Source organism: Microcaecilia unicolor, chromosome 5 (genome assembly GCF_901765095.1).
Source record: "Microcaecilia unicolor chromosome 5, aMicUni1.1, whole genome shotgun sequence".
NCBI classification, from domain to species: Eukaryota; Metazoa; Chordata; class Amphibia; order Gymnophiona; family Siphonopidae; genus Microcaecilia; species Microcaecilia unicolor.
Window position 1 is genome coordinate 247,189,895 of NC_044035.1, and position 22,340 is coordinate 247,212,234.

The 22,340-nt window shown below is 47.5% G+C and overlaps 1 protein-coding gene across 3 annotated transcripts in view; it reads left to right on the top strand.

Annotated features, from left to right (window-relative positions):
• The window catches only part of LOC115470619 (beta-1,4-galactosyltransferase 3-like), a 160,390-nt gene that overhangs the window by 39,792 nt on the left and 98,258 nt on the right, over window positions 1-22,340 (top strand). For 2 of the 3 annotated variants that reach the window (XM_030203924.1, XM_030203926.1), the window contains exons 1-2: window positions 7,599-7,649; window positions 16,038-16,467. In XM_030203924.1, coding sequence (XP_030059784.1) covers window positions 16,227-16,467 — 241 coding nt within the window. In that variant the 5' untranslated portion in view covers window positions 7,599-7,649; window positions 16,038-16,226. Of the gene's footprint in view, window positions 1-7,598; window positions 7,650-16,037; window positions 16,468-22,340 lie in introns of those variants that run through there. The other variant, XM_030203925.1, reaches the window with a different exon arrangement.

A 22,340-nucleotide genomic window follows, 5' to 3' on the forward strand; every position in this document is an offset into this window, starting at 1 on the left:
TGGTGAGGAGTTGGAGAAAATTGTGAAAGGCCTGGGTGATCCAAAACCCCAGCGCTTGCCCGAAGATAGGCAGAGGCCTTCCTCTAAGGGCCAGGCGGTCCACTCCTCGTACAGACCTCGCTTCCGTGAAGCTAGAAGGTACCGCCCGGGGCGTTCTGCTGGGTTCACTTCACGTGCCCGTGGTCAGCAGAGGAACTCCTTTCGCTCGGACAAGCGTTCCGCAGCCGTTGGCTCAAGACCAGGAGTTCAGGGGCGACCCTCTCAATGATGGTGCGCCGGCCCTCTCCTCGATGCCTGTCATCGGAGGACGGCTTTCCCTCTTTGTCGAGGAGTGGGCCAAGATTTCCTCAGATCAGTGGGTTCTGGACCTGATCAGAGATGGATACAGAATAGAATTCAACGCCCCAGTAAGAGACGTTTTTGTGGAGTCCCGATGCAGTTCTGCCGTCAAACGGGCGGCGGTGGAGGAGACTTTACAAGGTCTGATTCAGTTAGGGGCAGTGACCCCGGTGCCTCCCGCCGAGCAAGGCTGCGGCCGATACTCCATCTACTTTGTGGTGCCGCGAAAAGGTGGGTCCTTTCGCCCTATTCTGGACTTAAAAGAAGTGAACAGGTCCCTGAGAGTGCGGCATTTCCACATGGAATCCCTGCGCTTCGTCATTGCGGCGGTACAGCCAGGAGAGTTTCTCACATCTCTAGACCTGAAAGAAGCTTAATTGCACATACCGATTTGGCCCCCGCACCAGAAGTTTCTGAGGTTTGCGGTGTTGGGAAAACATTTCCAGTTCAGGGCCTTGCCTTTTGGCCTCGCCACAGCTCCCGGAACCTTTTCGAAGGTAATGGTGGTAGTAGCTGCTTTTCTCAGGCGAGAAGGTATCAGGGTTCACCCGTACCTAGACGACTGGCTCATCAGAGCAGACTCTGCAACAGAGAGCTTACAAGCTACAGCCAGAGTGGTCTCAGTACTGCAATCTCTAGGCTGGGTCGTCAATATGGCCAAAAGTCACCTGTCCCCTTCACAATCTCTAGAGTTTTTGGGGGCCAGGTTCGACACAGTCTCGGGCTATGTGTTCCTACCCGAGCTAAGGCGGTGCAAGCTTCAGAATCAGGTCCGTCTGCTCCTGAGGATGCCCCGCCCGCGAGCTTGGGACATTGTCCAGCTGCTGGGATCGATGACTGCCACGATGGAAGTGGTACCCTGGGCGAGAGCGCACCTGAGACCTCTACAGTATTCCCTACTCCGGAGATGGTCTCCTATTTCTCAGGATTACCAATGCAGACTTACTTGGCTCCCTGCGGCCCGACTCAGCATGGAGTGGTGGCTCTCGGACAGCATGCTGCGGCGAGGAATGCCGCTGACGCTCCCCGTTTGGTGCCTGGTGGTAACAGATGCCAGCCTGAAGGGCTGGGGCACACACTGCAAGGGGAAGCATGCCCAGGGTCTATGGACACCCGAGGAGTCGGAGTGGTCCATCAACCGCCTAGAGTTGAAAGCGGTGTTTCAGGCGCTTCTGGCCTTTCAAGTGTCCCTGGAAGGATTGGCTGTCAGAGTGATGTCGAACAACACGACAACGGTGGCCTATATAAATCGACAAGGCGGAACAAGGTGCAGAGCACTAGCCGCGCAGGCTGAACTGATTTGCCACTGGGCCGAGCTGCATCTTCAGTGTCTGTCGGCAGCTCATAGTGCAGGTCAGAGCAATGTGCAGGCCGATTATCTGAGCAGGCATCAGATCGATCCAGTAGAATGGAATCTGACTGTCGAAGTTTTCCTGCAGATCTGTGCCAAATGGGGCAAGCCCGTGATGGATCTAATGGCGACAAGTGCCAATACCAAAGTCCCATGCTTCTTCAGCAGACGGAGAGATCCTCGCTCGGCGGGGTTGGATGCCTTGGATCAACCCTGGCCTCCGGGTCTACTTTATGTGTTTCCCCCATGGCCCTTGATAGGGCGCCTGCTCTTGCGGATTCGGCTGCACCCAGGAGAAGTGGTCCTCATCGCCCCGGATTGGCCAAGAAGACCTTGGTATGCAGACCTCCGACAGATGCTCCTGGAGGCTCCTCTGCCATTACCTCTGGTACCGAACCTGTTGAATCAGGGACCGGTAGCCATGGAGGACGCCGGCCGCTTTGGTCTTATGGCATGGCTATTGAGAGGGCGCAATTGAGGGATAAAGGTTATTCCAATAAAGTTATTTCCACTCTCCTGCAAGCCCGCAAGTGGTCCACTTCCGTGGCTTATGCCAGGATTTGGTGCCTGTTTGAGTCTTGGTGTGCTTCCAGAGCCATTGTTCCAATGCGGGCTCCTGTCTCGCCGATTCTGGACTTTTTGCAGAAAGGTGTACAAAAAGGCTTGGCCTATAATTCCCTGCGGGTGCAGGTGGCAGCGTTGGCCTCCCTTCGTGGTAAGGTGGAAGGCGTGTCTTTGGCTGCTCACCCAGATGTGGCACGGTTTCTTAGAGGGGTGCTTCGGCTCTGACCTCCAGTGCGAGCACCCTGTCCAGCTTGGAACCTGGGGCTAGTTTTGAAAACCCTGCAGGCATCTCCTTTTGAGCCGCTTCGGCGAGCATCGGAGAAACATTTGACACTGAAGGACGTTTTTCTGGTGGCCATTACCTCGGCGAGACGGGTGTCAGAGCTCCAGGCGCTGTCCTGTAGAGACCCATTTCTGCAATTTTCAGAGTCCGGAGTCACGGTTCGGACCATGCCTTCCTTTATGCCTAAGGTGGTTTCAGCCTTTCACCTAAACCAGCCTATTTTCTTGCCCTCTCTTTCAGAGGAAGAGTTTCCAGAATCTTTTGGGCAGCTGCACCTTTTGGATGTGCGCAGGACTCTGCTGCAGTATCTGCGAGTTACTAACTCTTTCAGGACTTCTGATCATTTGTTTGTTTTGCTATCCGGTTCTCGCAGAGGGTCTCCAGCGTCTAAAGCCACTATTGCCCGCTGGCTCAAAGAAACTATCTTTTCAGCTTATCTGCTGGCCGGCAGGGTTCCGCCTGTAGCCTTTAAGGCACATTCTACTAGAGCGATTTCTTCCTCTTGGGCTGAAACTGGAGCACTCTCTCTTCAAGAGATATGCAGTGCAGCAACATGGGCTTCTAAGCTCTCCTTTGCCCGACATTACAGGCTGGATGTGGCTGCCAGGAGGGATGTGCGTTTTGGTGCACAAGTGCTAGCGCGTGGTGTGGCTTGTTCCCACCCTATCTAGGGATTGCTTTGTTACATCCCATACGTAATGGCTTCATCTGCTTGATGACAAGGAAGGGAAAATTAGGTTCTTACCTTGGTAATTTTCTTTCCTTTAGTCATAGCAGATGAAGCCATGAGCCCTCCCTGTATGATTGTCTGTATGCTGTGAATCTGCTGTCTGGCCGGCCTCCGCCTGATGCCTTTAAGGCTCATTCCACAAGAGCAATTTCCTTCTCTTGGGCTGAAACTGGAGCACTCTCTTTTCAAGAGATATGTAGTGCAGCAACTTGGGCTTCTAAGCTTTCTTTTGCCCGACATTACAGGCTGGATGTGTCTGCCAGGAGGGACGTGCTTTTTGGAGCACAAGTGCTGGCGCGTAGTGTGGCTTGTTCCCGCCCTATCTAGGGATTGCTTTGATACATCCCATTTGTAATGGATTCATCTGCTGCTGATGACAAGGGAGGGAAAATTAGGTTCTTACCTTGGTAATTTTCTTTCCTTTAGTCACAGCAGATGAATCCATGATCCCTCCCTGATTGACTTTGTTTTGTGTTCAGTTTTTTCTGCAGACATGTTCCCTCATTGGGAGAAGTTGGAAAACAGTCTTCAGGATTTCTGTTCTTCTACAGGAGGTTGAGTTCGTCCCTCCTTTGTGTTATTGCTCCTGTTCATGGGCATTCATTCGCTGTGAGGAAAGTTCATGTTATGCTACTTTGCGGTTTAACACTGCTTTGGAAGCTTCAAAATACTGAGAGGCAGATGGAGCTAGCCGTCCTAGAGGCACTATGGTTTTCAGTGTTCTCTGTCTCCCCCTGCTGGTAGGTGGACACAACCCATTCGTAGTGGATTCATCTGCTGTGACTAAAGGAAAGAAAATTACCAAGGTAAGAACCTAATTTTCCCATTTATGTGGCTAACTGCCTACAGTTAGGCGCAAGCATTTATGCCACCGTTGAGCAAGTGGAAGATTGGGGAGGGGGGCACAGCAGGGAATTATGGATGGCACAGATTGAATGGAAATTTAAGGTTTTTATTAAAAAAACATTTTCTCAAGTTAACTTTTGGTTTGTAGTTCTAGGAGACAGGAGATTCAGCTTGCATTGATTCTGCTGTATTATGTTGGTAGTAAGAATGATTGAATGTGTCAGAATAATTGATCTTTTGGTGTAAATGTGTTAGGTCTTTCCTGTACTAATGGAGTTCTTTTGTTATTTTAAGTTTTACTTCAATTTTGTTTTAATTGAATATTTGAATCCATTTGTAAACCACCTATACCTAAAAAGATGGGCAGTATGTCAAGTTTTAAATAAAAAGGCGGGGGAGGTGTTAGGGAATGGTGAGACTGATGGGAATTTGGAGGGGGTGGGTATGAATGAGAGTGGTTAGATGGGCTGGGAGTATTAGGCTCAGATGCACTAAACTTAACGAGCAAGTAGTAAACCCTGGCATGCACTTAGTGAGGGTGTGAAATAGGGGTAAGAAAAAGGGAATGTAGAGAGAGGTTAAGACATACCTTGAATGATCTGGAAGACTGGAGAGAGGATGAGAGGCATTGAGAAGGATGGGGGTACTGTGGAGGGATATGGGTCTCTGAAGAGGTTCAGTTAAAGAGGAATATTTGGTTGTTGAATGGTTTGCATCTTGTTTATCCTATGCAAAAATTAATAAAAATTGCAAATTGAACAAAAAATAGATGGTGAAAAAGAGGCGGAGGTGGGATAAAGCAGGGGTGGGCAACCTGCAGCCTGCTGTTGAATTTTATACAGCCCACAAGACCATGGGAAGTATAGACAGAAAATATCATTAGCCAGAGTTTTGGTGACTAAATTCTGCATTTCACAACCGGTGTTACACGGGAATTGGGCCAACTTTAATTTGTGCAGGAATAGACTAAGTTTTCTGGTCTCTAGCAATTGGCAGCAATGAGCAGCGATTCATACAGCCTGCTCGCATCAGCCCTAGAGCCTTCCTCTGTATAGGCAAGAAGTGTCAGAGAGAAGACTCCAGGGTTGACGTGAGTAGGCTGTATGAATCGCTGCTCACTGCCACAAACCACTAGAGACAAAACTTTTAAAAGTGCACCCGGGGTGGGGGGGGGGGGTGGTGTCCAAGAAAAACAAGGGGAGATGCGTGGTCACTGGTTGGAGAGGTGACAGGAGGGAGAGATGTTGGACTATTTGTGAGGGGGGGTAGAGAAGGTAAAATGCAGGACTGTGTGTGTGTGTGGGTAGGGTGGGGAAGAGAAGGTAAATTGCTGGACTATGGGTAGGGATGGAGTAGAAGGTAAAATGCTGGACTGCGTGTGAGGGTGTGCCTTGACAATTTTAGCTCCATTTAAGTGTGTTGTGAGTGAAAAAAAAGGTTGAAAATCTGTGCTATCAGGTAGTGTCTGTGTAGCAATCTATAACAGTACAGTTTGTGCTAGTTTCCCAGTAGCAGGTACCTTGTACCCATTGTCATTTTTATAGCACTGCCTTTTCATAGATGGGTTAGGTTGTTATGGTATGGTAAGATTCCTATGAAGGTTTTGAGTATTTTTACAGGATTTTGTGTTCTTTTGCAAAGTGTCTGGACCTATTTGAAAACAGTCTCTGGGTAAGGGCACTTGTCACCAAAAAGAAAAAAAAAAAAGCTCAGGACTAGTGATCTTCACATTCTGTAGTTGTACCATGCAAATAAAAACCCATCTGCTTTAAACAGTGTCTAGTACTGGAAAAAGTGTGTGCTGTTCCAGAGGTAATAATCACAATTTGAATATTTTTTTGCATGATGAGTCATAAGGAAGATAGCTCCATTGTTGGGGAATATGGAATTTGTGATACAGAATTGGAGCTTCAAGGTTTATATTAAGATTTTGACTAATCTTGTAGAGAATCTAGACTCCACTCACACACACAAGACTTTGTTGAATGGTGCTATCAATTATAATGGCAGTTTTACTTGGTAGCTGAAACTAGCTGGGTTTCTGTATGCATAGAAGGTATCTTATATTTCTAATTTAAAAGTGGGAGGAAAGATGGGTATGATGTGTGGAAATGTCACTTGCTGCCCCATACCTAGCTTCCCCCCTGTTGCCATCCCCAAATTTGTATCTACAAATTCCCTTCGGGAACCTTTGTGCATCAGCCCCTCAGTCCTTTGTTAGCCTCCTATTCACATTTTTCAGCCGCATTCTAGTCCCTCATTTCCATCTTCTCTACTCATCCCTTCTCCAGATTCATCTACCTGTGCCTCTTATCCCCTTACCAATCCTAGTCTTTCTTTTGCCTTACACCCTTATCCAGTCTTCCATTCCCTTTTTTATTTTCCATTTCATCTGCATCGGGATTCTATATAGCATGACTTAAGTTGCGTGCAAATCCACTCATATTCTGGATTTGCGCGTGCAACTTAATTAGTTAACAAGCCAGTCAGCACTGATAATTGCCACTTAACAAGCAATTATTGACCTTAATTGGCATTAATTAGAATTTAGTTCAGAACTAAGCGTATTCTATAACATGATGCGTGTAAATTCTCTAAGTTGCATAGTTGAAAAAGGGTTGTGGCCATGGACATGGGATGGGCGGGTTGTGTGCGTTTCTAAAAGCTGTGCGCCTTTTTATAGAATACACCTGGTTTGCGCATAATTTTGGCGGCAGCATTTACACCAAATTTTACTTGGTGTAACTGTCCGCAAATAAATTGTCACGTGGACGGGCACTCAACATATTCTATAAACTGTGTGGAAATTTAGGATTATTCTATAAAGTACACCTAAACTTAAGCGTACTATATAGAATACGCCTAGGCATATTTCACTTTGGTGCCGATTTTTTTTAGGCATTATATATAGTCCTCAGTAACTTCATGAGCTCAAAAGATTAAGCAATATGGGTTCTGATCTTAGTTTATTCTACAAAGATTTCCTTAGAGTTTGTCTGTTGCCTTTTTATTAGTGGGTTGGTATAAGTTTTAAAACATTTTTATTTACATTGCTTTATACAAAAGCTCCCTTTTTACTGAAGGATTACATCGTGTTTGTTTTCTCTTTTCCTGGTACAAAATTCACTCGCTATGCTCTAGTTCAACTACATTTTTCTCTGTTCTTTAAGGTGCTCGTTTTTAAAGCACATAGACTTACAAAGTTACATAGTAACCTACGTAACTTTGTAAGTGTATGTGCTCTCAAAATGAGCCTCTAAACTTTATCTTTTTTTTTTTTTTAAAGTTATAATTATCTTATCAAGTATTGATCAATGTACTTTGTATATGGAGTCATATTTCTGTACTTTGAATTTATAATATGTCAAGTTAATGTATGGTTATTTTCTGCAGTGTGGTATGCTAAAGGGCAGACGTACAGTCACACACCTAGTTAATTTGTAACTAGGGTAAAGTGTAAGCAAAACATTGCTAGTATCCATTATTCTGTTTTGTTGTTCCATATTCTCTACAGAAAAAAGCACCCAGTTTTGCAGGTCAGTATTACTTTTCAAACTATCTCATTGAAATTGGTAATTGTGGAAATAAAATGGATAGAAGTGATGTTCAAAAAAGCAAGGTAAGAGTCTTAGGTATCCCCTGTCTTGAAATGTTCTAAAAGCAAACAAGAATGTTGCACTGTAGTCCAGCAGTATCACTATTACTGTTTAATGTTGGGGTTGCCAGCTGGCTCCAGATTTTTATAAGATATTGATTTAGTCCTGGTTTTGCTCTGTTGCGTGCAGGGCCTTATAGTCTTGCTTTTATTCAAGAATGTGATAGGCAAAGTACCTGTATATATGTAAACCGCTTTAAATGTAGTTGCAAAATACCACAGAAAGGCGGTATATCAAGTCCCATTTCCCTTTCCCTTTCTAATCCTGAGATAGAAATCTGGAATGACATAATGCCTTATATCTAGGAGGACAGAGGTCCCTGATAACAGTAGTATCACTATCCATAAGCCAAGTTTCAGTAATAAAAGAGAAGCCAACCTGTGAGTCACCATTCAAATCATTTAAAAGAAAACTCTTATTACAGACCGATCTTGCATTCAGATAAAAACATGGGACAGGAAGATAAGATCTACTGTTGCCTCAGTGAGCTTTCCGTATAGGGGTTTAATATCTATAAATGTTATATGTGTACTTGTTAAATTTTCCCAGTTATCACTTCAGTTGTCTGAGGCATAGCAGTAGAGCAATCAATTAGCAAATGTCTATCTAGACTCTAAAGGCTAGATTTGCTAACGCACAGTAACTCATATGTGCCTCCATGGTCTGTATTCCCTCTCTGGAGAGATCCATACATGTCCCTTCCAGGTCTACCACCCCTGCTTTGCAGGGTTCTGTGATGGACCAGGGTGGGAGGCCACTGGCTCATCTCTCATCTGCTACTTTCTTTTGCTGAGTGTCTTTTAGTAGCCTAGACAAATCAATAAAGATGCAGAGCCTAATACAGTAAAAAGCATAGTTCATCTTTCCTAATTTTCTTCTCTACTGTAGGAAAACTTGTCTTAGTCACTTACTGGTATTCTAAGCGGTGCGCTTCAGTGTTCACAGATCTCTCACTTTACTACATTTGCAATAATTCTTTCTTGGAGGCAGATCACAGGAGGGCTGCAGGAGCTCCTCTCCTTGAACCATGGCCCTCCAGTGTCTAAGTCCTCTTCTTTCCCCTGACTCCTTAATGTTCTTAAGTGGTACTGAGATGTTGGCTTAACCAACCCAGAATATATATACATACTCTGTGGTACAGTGCTTTAGCCAGCCAAAGACCTCTAAGGTACAATCCTTTAGATTGTAAGCTCCTTTGAGCAGGGACTGTCCTTCTTTGTTAAACTGTACAGCGCTGCTTAACCCTAGTAGCGCTCTAGAAATGTCAAGTAGTAGTACAATGACTTAACCAACCAAAGGCTCAACATTGCTTTATAGTACAGTGGCCTAGCCAGCCAAAAACAGGAAACTGCATTTGGGCTTGGTATTAGAGAGAAAACTGAATAGTATAAATATGAGGTCTCCGTTTGCCATGATCTAACTGGAAAGGAGAACCTTCCTAATTTCTGGAAAGTACTGTGTGTAATTAGTAGGACCACCAGAAGTTGCTACCCTCAGACTGGTAGGACCCTGGGGGTCCCTGTACAATATTCCATATTAAAATGTCAATGTATGTTAGTAAATCTTGCTCTATCAGACCTCAAACCTTCTCCTTACCTCCAACTTAGCCTAGTCGAGATTCTCAATGTGGCCCTTTGGCCAAAAGGTTTGGCTACCTCTGCCATACACGAATCTGTACAGACAGAAAGTCCCTGCTGTACAGAACTTGCATTCTATGAATAGGCTTCAGGAAATGTATGGATTATAGCAAACATAGCTGGTAAGTCAGATTTCATATATTAATGCTGTGAAATAGATGGTGATGCATAAGCCCAGGACCAAGGTTAGGGAGGAACAATCAGGAAAATGACCCTGAAAAATGTTAAGTATCTTGATCTGTATTAGTTTAAACCAGTGGTTCTCAACCTGTCTTCACACACATGAACATTCTGTTGAGTGTATCACGACAGAAGACAGGTTGAGAACCACTAGTTTAAACTAATACAGATCAAGACACTTAACATTTTTCATAGGTATTTCTGCCTAATATCATCCAGAGTAGATGAAATAAAATGGTGATGCAGTCTGAGGTGTGTGTGGTCTGTCTAAATTATTTTGGGGTCTTTTTATTAAGCTGCGGGAAGCACTAATGAGCCCTTACCATAGCAAAATAAGGGCTTACTGTGGGGCGTCCCATGGTAATTTTTGTATGTGCACATGCTGGGGGCAGGTTTGGGGGTGGAGAGTGGGCGTGGTCTGTGATAATTGGTTGGTGCAACTGCAATGTCGGCCAACCAATTAGAGCGTGAACCCTTACGCTCTAGTAGGGACTCACACATTAATGGCCACACACTAATGGGGAAATTAGCATGTGACACAACTATGTACTCCAGCTTTACTTGCTTCTCTGAGAATATCACTATCCTGCTTATTTTCGAACAAGAAAGGCCGGCCATCTTCCGACACAAATCGGGAGATGGCAGGCCTTCTCCTAAAGCCGGCCAAATCGGTATAATCGAAAGCCGATTTTGGCTGGCTTCAACTGCTTTCCATCACAGAGTCGGCGAAAGTTCAAGGGGGAGTGTCGGCAGTGTACCAAAGGCGGGGCGGGGGCGTGGTTAAGAGATGGCCGGCTTCGGCTGATAATGGGAAAAAAAAGCCAGCCCTGACGAGCATTTGGCCGACTTGGTCCCTTTTTATTCACGACCAAGCCTCAAAAAGGTGCCCCAACTGACCAGATGACCACTGGAGGGAATGGGGGTTGACCTCCCCTTACTCCCCCAGTGGTCACCAACCCTCTCCCACCCAAAATAAAAAAAATAAAAAACATTTTTTTGCCAGCCTCAAATGTCATACCCAGCTCCATGACAGCAGTATGCAGGTCCCTGGAGCAGTTTTTAGTGGGTGCAGTGCACTTCAGGCAGGCGGACCCAGGCCCATCCCCCCCCCCCCCCCCCCACCTGTTACACTTGTGGTGGTAAATGGGAGCCCTCCAAACCCCCCCCCCCCCCCAAAAAAAAAACCCCACTGTACCCACATGTAGGTGCCCCCTTCACCCCTTATGGCTATGGTAGTGGTGTACAGTTGTGGGGAGTGAGTTTTGGGGGGCTGAGCACCCAAGGTAAGGGAGCTATGCACCTGGGATCATTGAAGTCCACTGCAGTGCCTCCAGGGTGCCCGGTTGGTGTCCTGGCGTGTGAGGGGGACCAGTGCACTACAAATGCTGGCTCCTCCCATGACCAAATGACTTGGATTTGGCTGGGTTTGAGATGGCTGCCATTAGTTTCCATTATCGGCAAAAAACAATGGCAGCCATCTCTAACGCTGGCGATCTCTAAGGGCGGCCCAAATGTTGAGATTTGGCTGGCGCCGACCGTATTATCGAAATGAAAGATGGCCGGCCATCTTGTTTTGATAATACAGTTGGGTATGCCGCTTAACGGGGCCGTCATTGGAGGTGGCCGCCCTTATAGATGGCCGGCCCCTCCACATGAACTAACAAGTAACAATTTGCTGTAAAAAAAAAAAAGGGGAAGGGACTTCAGTGGCTTAGGTAACGTCTAAAGTAAAATTTGGACTAATGACTTGCCTTATTTCTTCTCCACTGGTCCTGAAAAACCTTCAATGTTTAATAACAATTTTTTTCAGTTTTTTAATTTTTTAAACATTTTTTTCTCTTTATATAAAATCCATTTGTTTTCAAACTCTCCCAAGTACTTTTCTGAAGTGGTACTGCAATGCTTTACAGCACGGCTATTTCATCCTGGCTTTGTCAGGAGCGTTTTAATTATGTATCACTCTCGATACCCTAGGACATATACAGTGGGGGAAATAAGTATTTGATCCCTTGCTGATTTTGTAAGTTTGCCCACTGACAAAGACATGAGCAGCCCATAATTGAAGGGTAGGTTATTGGTAACAGTGAGAGATAGCACATCACAAATTAAATCCGGAAAATCACATTGTGGAAAGTATATGAATTTATTTGCATTCTGCAGAGGGAAATAAGTATTTGATCCCCCACCAACCAGTAAGAGATCTGGCCCCTACAGACCAGGTAGATGCTCCAAATCAACTCGTTACCTGCATGACAGACAGCTGTCGGCAATGGTCACCTGTATGAAAGACACCTGTCCACAGACTCAGTGAATCAGTCAGACTCTAACCTCTACAAAATGGCCAAGAGCAAGGAGCTGTCTAAGGATGTCAGGGACAAGATCATACACCTGCACAAGGCTGGAATGGGCTACAAAACCATCAGTAAGACGCTGGGCGAGAAGGAGACAACTGTTGGTGCCATAGTAAGAAAATGGAAGAAGTACAAAATGACTGTCAATCGACAAAGATCTGGGGCTCCACGCAAAATCTCACCTCATGGGGTATCCTTGATCATGAGGAAGGTTAGAAATCAGCCTACAACTACAAGGGGGGAACTTGTCAATGATCTCAAGGCAGCTGGGACCACTGTCACCACGAAAACCATTGGTAACACATTACGACATAACGGATTGCAATCCTGCAGTGCCCGCAAGGTCCCCCTGCTCCGGAAGGCACATGTGACGGCCCGTCTGAAGTTTGCCAGTGAACACCTGGATGATGCCGAGAGTGATTGGGAGAAGGTGCTGTGGTCAGATGAGACAAAAATTGAGCTCTTTGGCATGAACTCAACTCGCCGTGTTTGGAGGAAGAGAAATGCTGCCTATGACCCAAAGAACACCGTCCCCACTGTCAAGCATGGAGGCGGAAATGTTATGTTTTGGGGGTGTTTCTCTGCTAAGGGCACAGGACTACTTCACCGCATCAATGGGAGAATGGATGGGGCCATGTACCATACAATTCTGAGTGACAACCTCCTTCCCTCCGCCAGGGCCTTAAAAATGGGTCGTGGCTGGGTCTTCCAGCACGACAATGACCCAAAACATACAGCCAAGGCAACAAAGGAGTGGCTCAGGAAGAAGCACATTAGGGTCATGGAGTGGCCTAGCCAGTCACCAGACCTTAATCCCATTGAAAACTTATGGAGGGAGCTGAAGCTGCGAGTTGCCAAGCGACAGCCCAGAACTCTTAATGATTTAGAGATGATCTGCAAAGAGGAGTGGACCAAAATTCCTCCTGACATGTGTGCAAACCTCATCATCAACTACAGAAGACGTCTGACCGCTGTGCTTGCCAACAAGGGTTTTGCCACCAAGTATTAGGTCTTGTTTGCCAGAGGGATCAAATACTTATTTCCCTCTGCAGAATGCAAATAAATTCATATACTTTCCACAATGTGATTTTCCGGATTTAATTTGTAATGTGCTATCTCTCACTGTTACCAATAACCTACCCTTCAATTATGGGCTGCTCATGTCTTTGTCAGTGGGCAAACTTACAAAATCAGCAAGGGATCAAATACTTATTTCCCCCACTGTAATCAGCAAATTGTTCACAATTATGGTTACTTGACTAAAGGCTTAAGGTTATACTCTTCAGCTCGATATAAATGCTTTTTAGTAAAGTTCTCTTACCCTGTCAGGAAATATTTTCAGTCCTTAGAGTAAATATTTTCAAAATGGTGCCTGAGTTTTAAAAGGATTCCCAAAGACCTCAGCCAATCAGAAGAAAACTGTTTTTTATTGGTTCAAGAGTATTACAATCCAAAGTGGTCCAAATATGATCCATCTTTGCCAAATGCAACATTCTTCTTACAATGATCATAGACAAGTAATTATTTTAGAAGAAGGCTTTCCATTCAGTAGCTATATTTAAACCCTGTGGATGAAGAGTATTTAATTTATTTATCCAATATTGGGTGAAAACTTGATTCAAAAAGAACAATATTGGATAAATAAATGTAAAAAACAAAAAAAATTGTTATTAAACATCGGAGTTTTTTCAGCAAAACTGGAGTTTGAACGGAAGAGTATGAAGGGACCGTTCCGGCTCCAATTTTGCTAAGTGATAAGCGTATTTTATTTGTATCAAGTGGGACATTTAACTTGATATCCCCAAAGGAGACAGCTCCAGCTGCTCCTTAGAAATCACAACTCAATTGACCCCTGACGCAGGCGCTGTACGCTGAAACACGGCCCGTGTTGGGTCATTTAGGAAAGAATTGATGTTCAAGTTATATGATTAAAGAAATTGTATCCTGATTTTGAATGCTCCTGGTGCTTGGACTTTGTTCTGTACTTTGGATCCTCTCTGTGCTGTTTTGTTTTTATTTTATACAGGTCTTATAGCCTGCTAATGCCAGTATAGTTCTCTGCGGGTTACAAAGTAAGGAATTGAACACAATGTTCAGAAAATAATACAGTATACTATAACATATAAAAAAAATAAATAACTTAATTAAAAGATCCCACTACAAATTTCTTAAACGGAAAAGTCTTAAGCAATCTTCTGAATGTAAGAAAGTCTGAGCTGTGCCTCAGCTCCAAAGGCAGCGAATTCCAAAAAACTGGAGCTTGGTAAGAAAGTGAACATGATGCAATTCTTTTATACCTAACATTCCTAACTGAAGGAAAAGACAGTGAACATTGAACCCTTAAATGGTCTGATTTCCCCCCAATAATAGTCATTACTTCAGTAAAATAAAAGGGGGCTGCACCCTGCAGCATCCTGAAGACTTTAATGCCTAACTTAAAATAAATCTGAGCCTCAACCGGAAGCCAGTGTACTTTCAAAAAGTAAGACAACCTATTCAAACAATAAATCAAGCGCACAGCTGTATTCTGGACTATGTTCAAACCTCTTAAACAAGATTTATCACAAACCACGTACATGAGATTTACAATAATCAAGAGGAGACAAGATTAATATTTGAACCACAAGTCTGAAAACTGAGGTTTCGAATACTTCTTAATGCAATGAAGTTTTTTAAGTTGGTAAAAAGATTTCTTAATGACCGAGTTAATTTGTGGCTTCATGATAAGTGTACTATCTGTCACCACTCCCAATAATTTGGACTTTGTCCCAAAATTAAAACAATCTGACCCCACAATTACTGTATTGTAGCGGAAAGGATGTTCCAAAGGTCCGAACTATAAATACTGTGTCTTTTCTTTCTTAATTTTGAGCCTATGTTATACAAACCAAGATTCAATCAAGTCCATACCTTTAAAATTTACACATAAGCAGGTCCGCCAACGGGGGAGGCAAGATTCTCCCAGGCCCAGACTCCAGGGGGGCCCGGCGCCAGGGTCTCTCTCCTGCTCCTGACAGGACCCATGTGCTGGGCCCTCCTAAGAGGCTGGGGAGGAGCAGACACAGGGCTTTGGGGCCTCTTTTTTGGCTGGTGGGAGTCCTCTGGCCCTGCCAGCAGAAGAAGCCTTCACTCCACCGCATTGCCTGCCCTGTGGCTGCTTTTCCCCTCACATCGTGCATGTTCAGTTTTGATGAAATTGAACATGCACGGCAGGCAAATATGGTGGAGTGAAGAACAGCACCAGAGGAAGGCTTCTGCTGGCGGGGCCTGGGGACCCCCACCAGCCAAGGTATGTGGAATTGGTGGGAGGGGCGGCGGCGGCCCTGCCCCAGGCCCGGCTCAGTCTCTTGGCAGCCCTCCACATAAGTAGCATTCCAATCTTCTAAAACCAGACACAACACCAAAATGTAGTTATTTACATGTGTTTTGGTGCCCTTCTTATAGCATTGCCTTTATGCTCAGTTATAAGAAAGGGCCATTAAAATGGCAGATTCTGAATGTGGAACTTTGTCAAATTTAGCATGGTGTCACACTGCCTAGTGACTCTTGGAAATTCTTGGTGACCACTTCTGGGATCCAATAAGGTAAAAGAGTCCTGTTGCAAATCCTTTGTGTTCCACTTGGCAAATGATGAAAACCCTGAATTAGGGCTGGGATAACCTTTCATAAGTTTGAGTAGCCTCATTATCAATAACCACAATCTCTTAATGTCTAACTTTTGTAAAAATTTAAAAGCCGTGTACCCATTCCAAGATGCTAACCAGAATGCTGGGTTGGTTTTCTAGTTCTATAGAGGTGCTATCATAAAAACTGTATGGCATTGGACTGGATATTAGTTTCCATGAAGGCAAGCAAATGATTTACTAGTTTCTGTTATAAAAGCATAGAATATGACCACAGAGACGGATCAGTGTTTTTTTCTTGGTGCCTTGCCATTGACACCATTTGATCTTTGATTTTCTCTTCATTGCTTTGCTACTAGCAATCTCTGTGCTAACTTGCTTTCTTTTATTACTGTTTTTGCCTCTACTGTCTTCTCCTCATGTATTTACCACCCTCTCAGTATCCTCCCTCATTCTTGTCTTGGCCTTCCCTTACAGATCTGATTGTGCCAAAGAAAGAAGCTGCTTGCGTCAAATGGGACTTAGGATGCGTTTAAGTCCTTTCAAGTGATGACCTCTTTGGAGCCGTAAAGAAAGTGGACTTAAGAGACTGAAAGAGATTTCACTTGGACATTTATTCTGATGGAAATTTAACTGTCATCTTTTTGGTTTACTTTACATCAGCAAATGATGCTCTCTCTACCTGTTGATAAACCATTGTTTCTCCTCTTCCTGGCTTTCTCTCAAGTCGTATTCATTCTGATTTTGTACCGACATGGAGCTTCCAGCCTTCTGCAGGGATTTTTAATCAGCCCTCAAGACTCCTGGGACTATTCTAAAACGCACAATGTGTATACAAACCTGAGTGCCTTTACACTTCATTCTGATGGGAAAATGACGCATTGTCCATTAAAGTCACCTATACTTGGTATGTTCAATCTGCTATATAAAGTTGAAATTTTTAAATAGTTTCTAACTTTGAATTTCTCAGACCATAGGAGCCAACTTTTCAAAATGATTGGGAGGTGCTGAAATTTTTTTTTTTTTTTTACAGGTGGTGCATTCCCCCCTCCTCTCCTCCTCACCCTCTCTCCGAGTTCCAGGCCCTCCTCCCTCTCCTCCGCGTGTCAGTGCAATCCCAGCCTGTCCTCTTCTCCCACAACAGTCCTCCGCCTGCCCCTTGCCTTCCTGCGTGCCACCCAGAATTTAAAAGTCATCTTACCTCGGGGTCTGGCGGCAGCAGTGAAAGGCGAGCAGGCTCGGCGCTTCAGCCTTCCCTTCTCTCTCAGCTCTGCCTCTGGTCCCGCCCTCATTTCCTGTTTCCGCAAGGGCGGGACCAGAGGCAGAGCTGAGAGAGAAGAGAAGACTGAAGCGCTGAGACTGCTCGCCTTTCACTGCTGCCACCAGACCCCGAGGTAAGATGCCTTTTAAATTCTGGATGGCACGCAGGAAGGCGAGGGGCAGGCGGAGGCCTGGGAGAAGAGGGCAGACAGCGCAGATCGGGCTGGCTGGGATCTTCCTTTCCGGGACTTACGGTGGGTCAAATATTGTGGGGGTGCTTGAGCACCCACAGCACCCACAGAATCAGTGCCTATGTCTCAGACTGTGTCCAAAGAGTGTGGTGCTGGTCTACTGAGTACAAAAATGACTTCCTCTTTCCACTGTTATCTCTGTCTCACATGTGCCATAAACTTAGTAGCTGTAAAGTGAAAAGTCTGCTTTAAAAAAAAAAAAAAAAGGAAGTAGTGGGGGAAAAAAACTGAGAACAAAAAAAGAGCAGAAGTGCCCCCTTCCATATCATCATGCCGATCAATCCATAGACTGGTGGGTTGTGTCCATCTACCAGCAGGTGGAGATAGAGAGCAATCCTTTTGCCTCCCTATATGTGGTCATGTGCTGCCGGAAACTCCTCAGTATGTTCTCTATCTCAGCAGGTGGTGGTCACACACAGCAGCAGCTCTGGCTAGGTCTCCAAGCCCAATACTTAGGTTTTGTTGAGTACCTGGGGTTGAGGGCTCTTCTTGAGCAAGTGCAAACCTGGTGGTGCCAGGTCCCTCCTTTTCTCCCCCCTCCCGCTGGCTCCATTAAAAAAAAAAAAAAATTGAACGTCCTTTAAGGGCGTTTATTTCAATGTTTATATCAGCGTTTATTGGAGCTGCTCACTGGGACACCAGTTCGTTACAGCTCGGAGCGAGAAGCAGGTAATTTTACCTTTTTATAGCAGGCAGGGGGTTCCCCGTTCGGTCTCCACGTGGCTTATGGCGTTGGAGGGGGAGGGCGCAAAGATTCGCTCCCCGGACCGCGTGTGTGCGTCTAGCGGGGATGCGGGGGTTTCAAAGCCTGACTCGCCTTTGGGCGTCAGTTTGGAGTCCGGTCAGTGTCCCGGTTCTTCCTCCGGTGCGGCGGTTTTTTCCCGCCATAAGCGCCCATCCCCCGCTGCTCGCCTACCCCATTTTGGCCGGCCACTCTGCTCGGACGGCTTCTTGGGCCGCCCTCGAGGTGGGAGACGTTAATGCTATGGTCGCCCTTGATTCGGGCGACGGCAAGAAAGCAGCAAAAGTTAAGCGCCGTTCTTTCTGCGCGGCTCCTCGGAGTTTCACGCCGGATGCCATTTTGGATGTGCAGCATGTTTCTCCCCCGCTCTGGCAAGCGCCGGTTGAGGGTGCGTCTAGGGCCCTGGCCCAGGCGGCAGAAGTGCACAGGCTAGGGGGTTCTCCCCTGAGTTCATTTTGCTGCTGCATCGGGCTTTTCTTATGCTAAACGCTGCAGCGGCTTCCCCCTCTGATCAAGGGGCTGAGGCCTCCGGAAGCAAACGCCCTCGGGTGGACTTCCAGGCCCTAGAGGACTCTGTCTCCTCTGATGTAGATGAGGGCAGCGTATCTGAGTTCTCCTAACGGTCCTTTGGGGATTCCTTGGAGGAGACGGATTCCCGCTCGGGTGGAGCGGATGACCCCTCTGCAGCACGGATCTTTCACTCAGAGGATTTGCCCAACCTGTTAGTGCAGGCCATGAGCATTTTGAAGATTTCCTCTCCGGAGGACGTCTCTCCCTCAGCCTCTGTTGGCTCTGCCATTATGCTGGGGACGAAGCGCCCGCCTAGAACCTTCCACGTAAATGAAGCCATGCACACCTTGATTTCGGCTCATTGGGATTTCCCAGAAGCGAGCCTTAAAGTGGCTAGGGCTATGTCCCGCCTCTTTCCTCTGCCTGAAGGTGAATGGGAGGCCTTTCTTGGGCCTACCGTGGATTCTTTAATCACTGTGGTGACTAAGAAAACGGCGTTGCCGATGGAAGGTGGCACGGCCCTAAAGGACGCCCAAGACAGGAGATTGGAGGCGGCTTTAAAGTCGTCCTTCGAGGTGGCTGCCTTAAGTTTGCAGGCCGCAATTTGCGGCTCCTATGTGGCCAGGGCGTGCCTGACGCTGGTGCAGCGGGCTCCCCCCTCGGATCCTTCCTTGAGGGCTGATTGGCCAGCCCTGGAATTGGGCTTGGCCTACTTGGCAGACTTGCTGTATGATGTCTTGAGAGCCTCGGCTAAAGGTATGGCTCAGACAGTCTCTGCACGGCGGTGGCTTTGGCTAAAGCATTGGTCTGCTGACCACGCCTCTAAGTCTTGCCTGGCTAAGTTGCCTTTTAAAGGCAAGCTGCTCTTTGGGGTCGAGCTGGACAAGATTGTGACCGATCTCGGCACGTCTAAGGGCAAGAGGTTATTGGAGGTCAGGGCTCGGGCCAGTGGTGCCCGCCCCGGTTCCTCCAAAGGACGGTTTCAGGAAGCCCGTTGGTATCGCCCGGGCAAGGCGGGCTCCTCTGCCCCCTTTTCCTTCATAAGGAACTTCTCCCCCAAGCAGCATTCCTTTTGCAGAGACCACCGTCCCGAAGGTGCCTCCTCCGGTACTCCCCCAGGATCTCGTACCCAATGACGGGGCGCTGGTCCATGGCCCAGAGCTGATTGTAGGACGCCTATCCTCGTTTCTGGGCGAGTGGACCAGGGTAACTTCAGACGTTTGGGTGCTGGAAGTCATCAGAGGCGGCTTCAAGCTAGAGTTCTGCCGACGGGTTTGTGCACTCTCCCTGCAGGTCTCCGGTCAAAGCTGTGGCAGTGCAGCAGACTTTGGACAATCTGATCCGCCTGGGTGCGGTCGTTCCGGTGCCAGAAGATCAGCTTGGCAAGGGACGTTACTCCATTTACTTTGTGGTACCAAAGAAAGGAGGTTCTGTCCGGCCTATCCTCGACCTCAAAGGGGTCAATCGGGCCTTGTAAGTTCGGCACTTCTGGATGGAGACTCTCCGCTCTGTTATAGCGGCAGTGCAGGCAGGGGAGTTCCTGGCATCCTTGGACTTCAAGGAAGCTTACTTGCATATTCCCATCTGGCCTCCTCATCAACGCTTTCTGCGTTTTGCAGTTCTGAGCCGACACTTCCAATTCAGAGCCCTCCCGTTCGGGTTGGCTACTGCTCCGCGGATCTTCTCCAAAGTAATGGTGGTCATCGCGGCCTTCCTACGCAAGGAAGGAGTACAAGTCCATCCTTATCTGGACGACTGGTTGATCCGAGCCCCCTCTTATGCAGAGTGCGGCAGAGCTTCAGACCGGGTGATTGCTCTTTTGAGCTCCCTGGGGTGGATCATCAACTGGGAGAAAAGCCAGCTGCGCCCGACTCAGTCCCTGGAGTACCTTGGAGTTCGATTCAACTCCCAAGTGGGCAGAGTGTTCCTGCCAGACAATCGGATTGTCAAGCTTCAGGCTCAGGTGGACAAGTTCCTAGCAGCCTCTCCTCTTCGGGCTTGGGACTATGTGCAGCTGTTGGGCTGTATGACGGCCACGATGGAAGTAGTGCCCTGGGCCAGGACCCATATGAGACCTATACAGCTCTCTCTGCTGCAGCGATGGACTCCAGCTTCGGAGGATTACGCTGTGCGCCTTCTCTTGGATCCGGCGGTGCGCAAGGCGCTGAGCTGGTGTCTGAGGCCAGACTAGCTGTCCGCAGGAATGCCTCTTATGACCCCGGAGTGGGTTGTCATCACGGCGGACGCCTCTTTGACGGGCTGGGGAGCCCACTACTTGGGAAGGACAGCGCAGGGGCTCTGGTCCCCTGCAGAGGCAAAGTGGTCTATCAACCTCCTGGAACTCGGAGCCATTCGGTTGGCACCTTTGGAGTTTCTCCCAGTCCTGGCGCTGAAGCCAGTACGGGTCCGGTCGGACAATGCCACAGCTGTGGCCTATGTCAATCGCCGGGGAGGTACCATGAGCGCCCCTGTAGCCAAGGAGGCCATGAAGCTATGCCTGTGGGCGGAAGCAAACCTGGAACAGCTGTCGGCGGCCCACATTGCGGGAGTCATGAATACTGCTCAGGCCTTCTTGGACATCATGAAGCGCTGGGGCCAGCCGAGCCTAGATCTGATGGCGTCATCAGCCAATTGCCAAGTGCCGTGCTTTTTCAGCAGAGGACGGGACCCTCGATCTCTGGGAGTAGATGCTTTTCTCCAACAGTGGCCGACACAGGAGCTTCTCTATGTGTTCCTGCCTTGGCTCATGTTGGGCAGGGTGCTAGGTCGGGTCGCAAAGCATCCGGGCCAGATAATCCTGGGGAGTCCGGATTGGCCCAGACGTCCCTGGTATGCGGACTTGATCAGGCTCTCAGTGGACGGCCCTCTGCAGCTGCCAGCGGAGCGGGGCCTGTTGCATCAGGGTCCCGTGGTAATGGAGGATCCCTCCCCCTTTGGTCTTTCGGCCTGGCTATTGAGCGGCAGCTTCTGAGGAAGAAGGGCTTCTCAGACAAGGTCATCGCCACTATGCTGAGAGCGAGGAAGCGCTCTACTTCTACTGCTTACGCCAGGGTTTGACGTACCTTTGCATCATGGTGTGAGGCAGGCTCACTTTCTCCCTTCACTGCTCCAATTTCTTCAGTATTGGCGTTCCTGCAAGAAGGTCTGGAAAAAGGCCTGTCGCTCAGTTCCCTTAAGGTCCAGGTAGCGGCTCTTGCTTGCTTCAGGGGTCACCTCAAGGGTGCTTCCCTGGCCTCGCAGCCAGATGTGGTGCGCTTTCTCAAGGGAGTTAATCACCTGCGCCCTCCTCTGCACTCAGTGCTACCTGCGTGGAATCTCAATCTGGTGCTAAGAGCCTTGCAGAAGCCGCCTTGTGAACCCTTGTCGAGGGCATCTCTGAAAGACCTGACGTTGAAAGCAGTCTTTTTGGTGGCTATCACTTCAGCCAGAAGAGTTTCCGAGCTCCAGGCGCTATCATGTCGAGAGCCCTTTCTGCAGTTCACTGAGGCAGGAGTGTCTATTCGCACAGTGCCTTCCTTCCTGACCAAGATTGTTTCTCGCTTCCATGTGAATCAGCAGCTCTGTCTACCCTCCTTTCGTAGGGAGGACTACCCAGCGGAGTACTCTGCTCTCAAATATCTAGATGCAAGACGAGTCATCTTCAGATACTTGGAAGTGACCAATGATTTCCTGAAGTCGGATCATCTGTTTGTGCTGTTCGCAGGTCCTCGTAAGGGTCTGCAGGCTGCCAAGCCTACAGTGGCACGATGGGTTAAGGAAACCATTGCAGCGGCTTATGTGGCCGCGGGGAAGGTGCCGCCTATCCAGCTGAAGGCTCACTCCACTAGAGCACAGGCGGCCTCGATGGCAGAGGCCGGGTCCGTCTCCTTGGAAGAGATTTGTAGGGCAGCAACTTGGGCATAGGCTCCTACCTTCTCCAGACATTACCGCTTGACTGTAGCTGCTCGGGCGGAGGCCCGGTTTGGAGCTTCAGTGTTGCGGTCAGGGATTTCTATGCCCTGCCCTGGGTGAGTACTG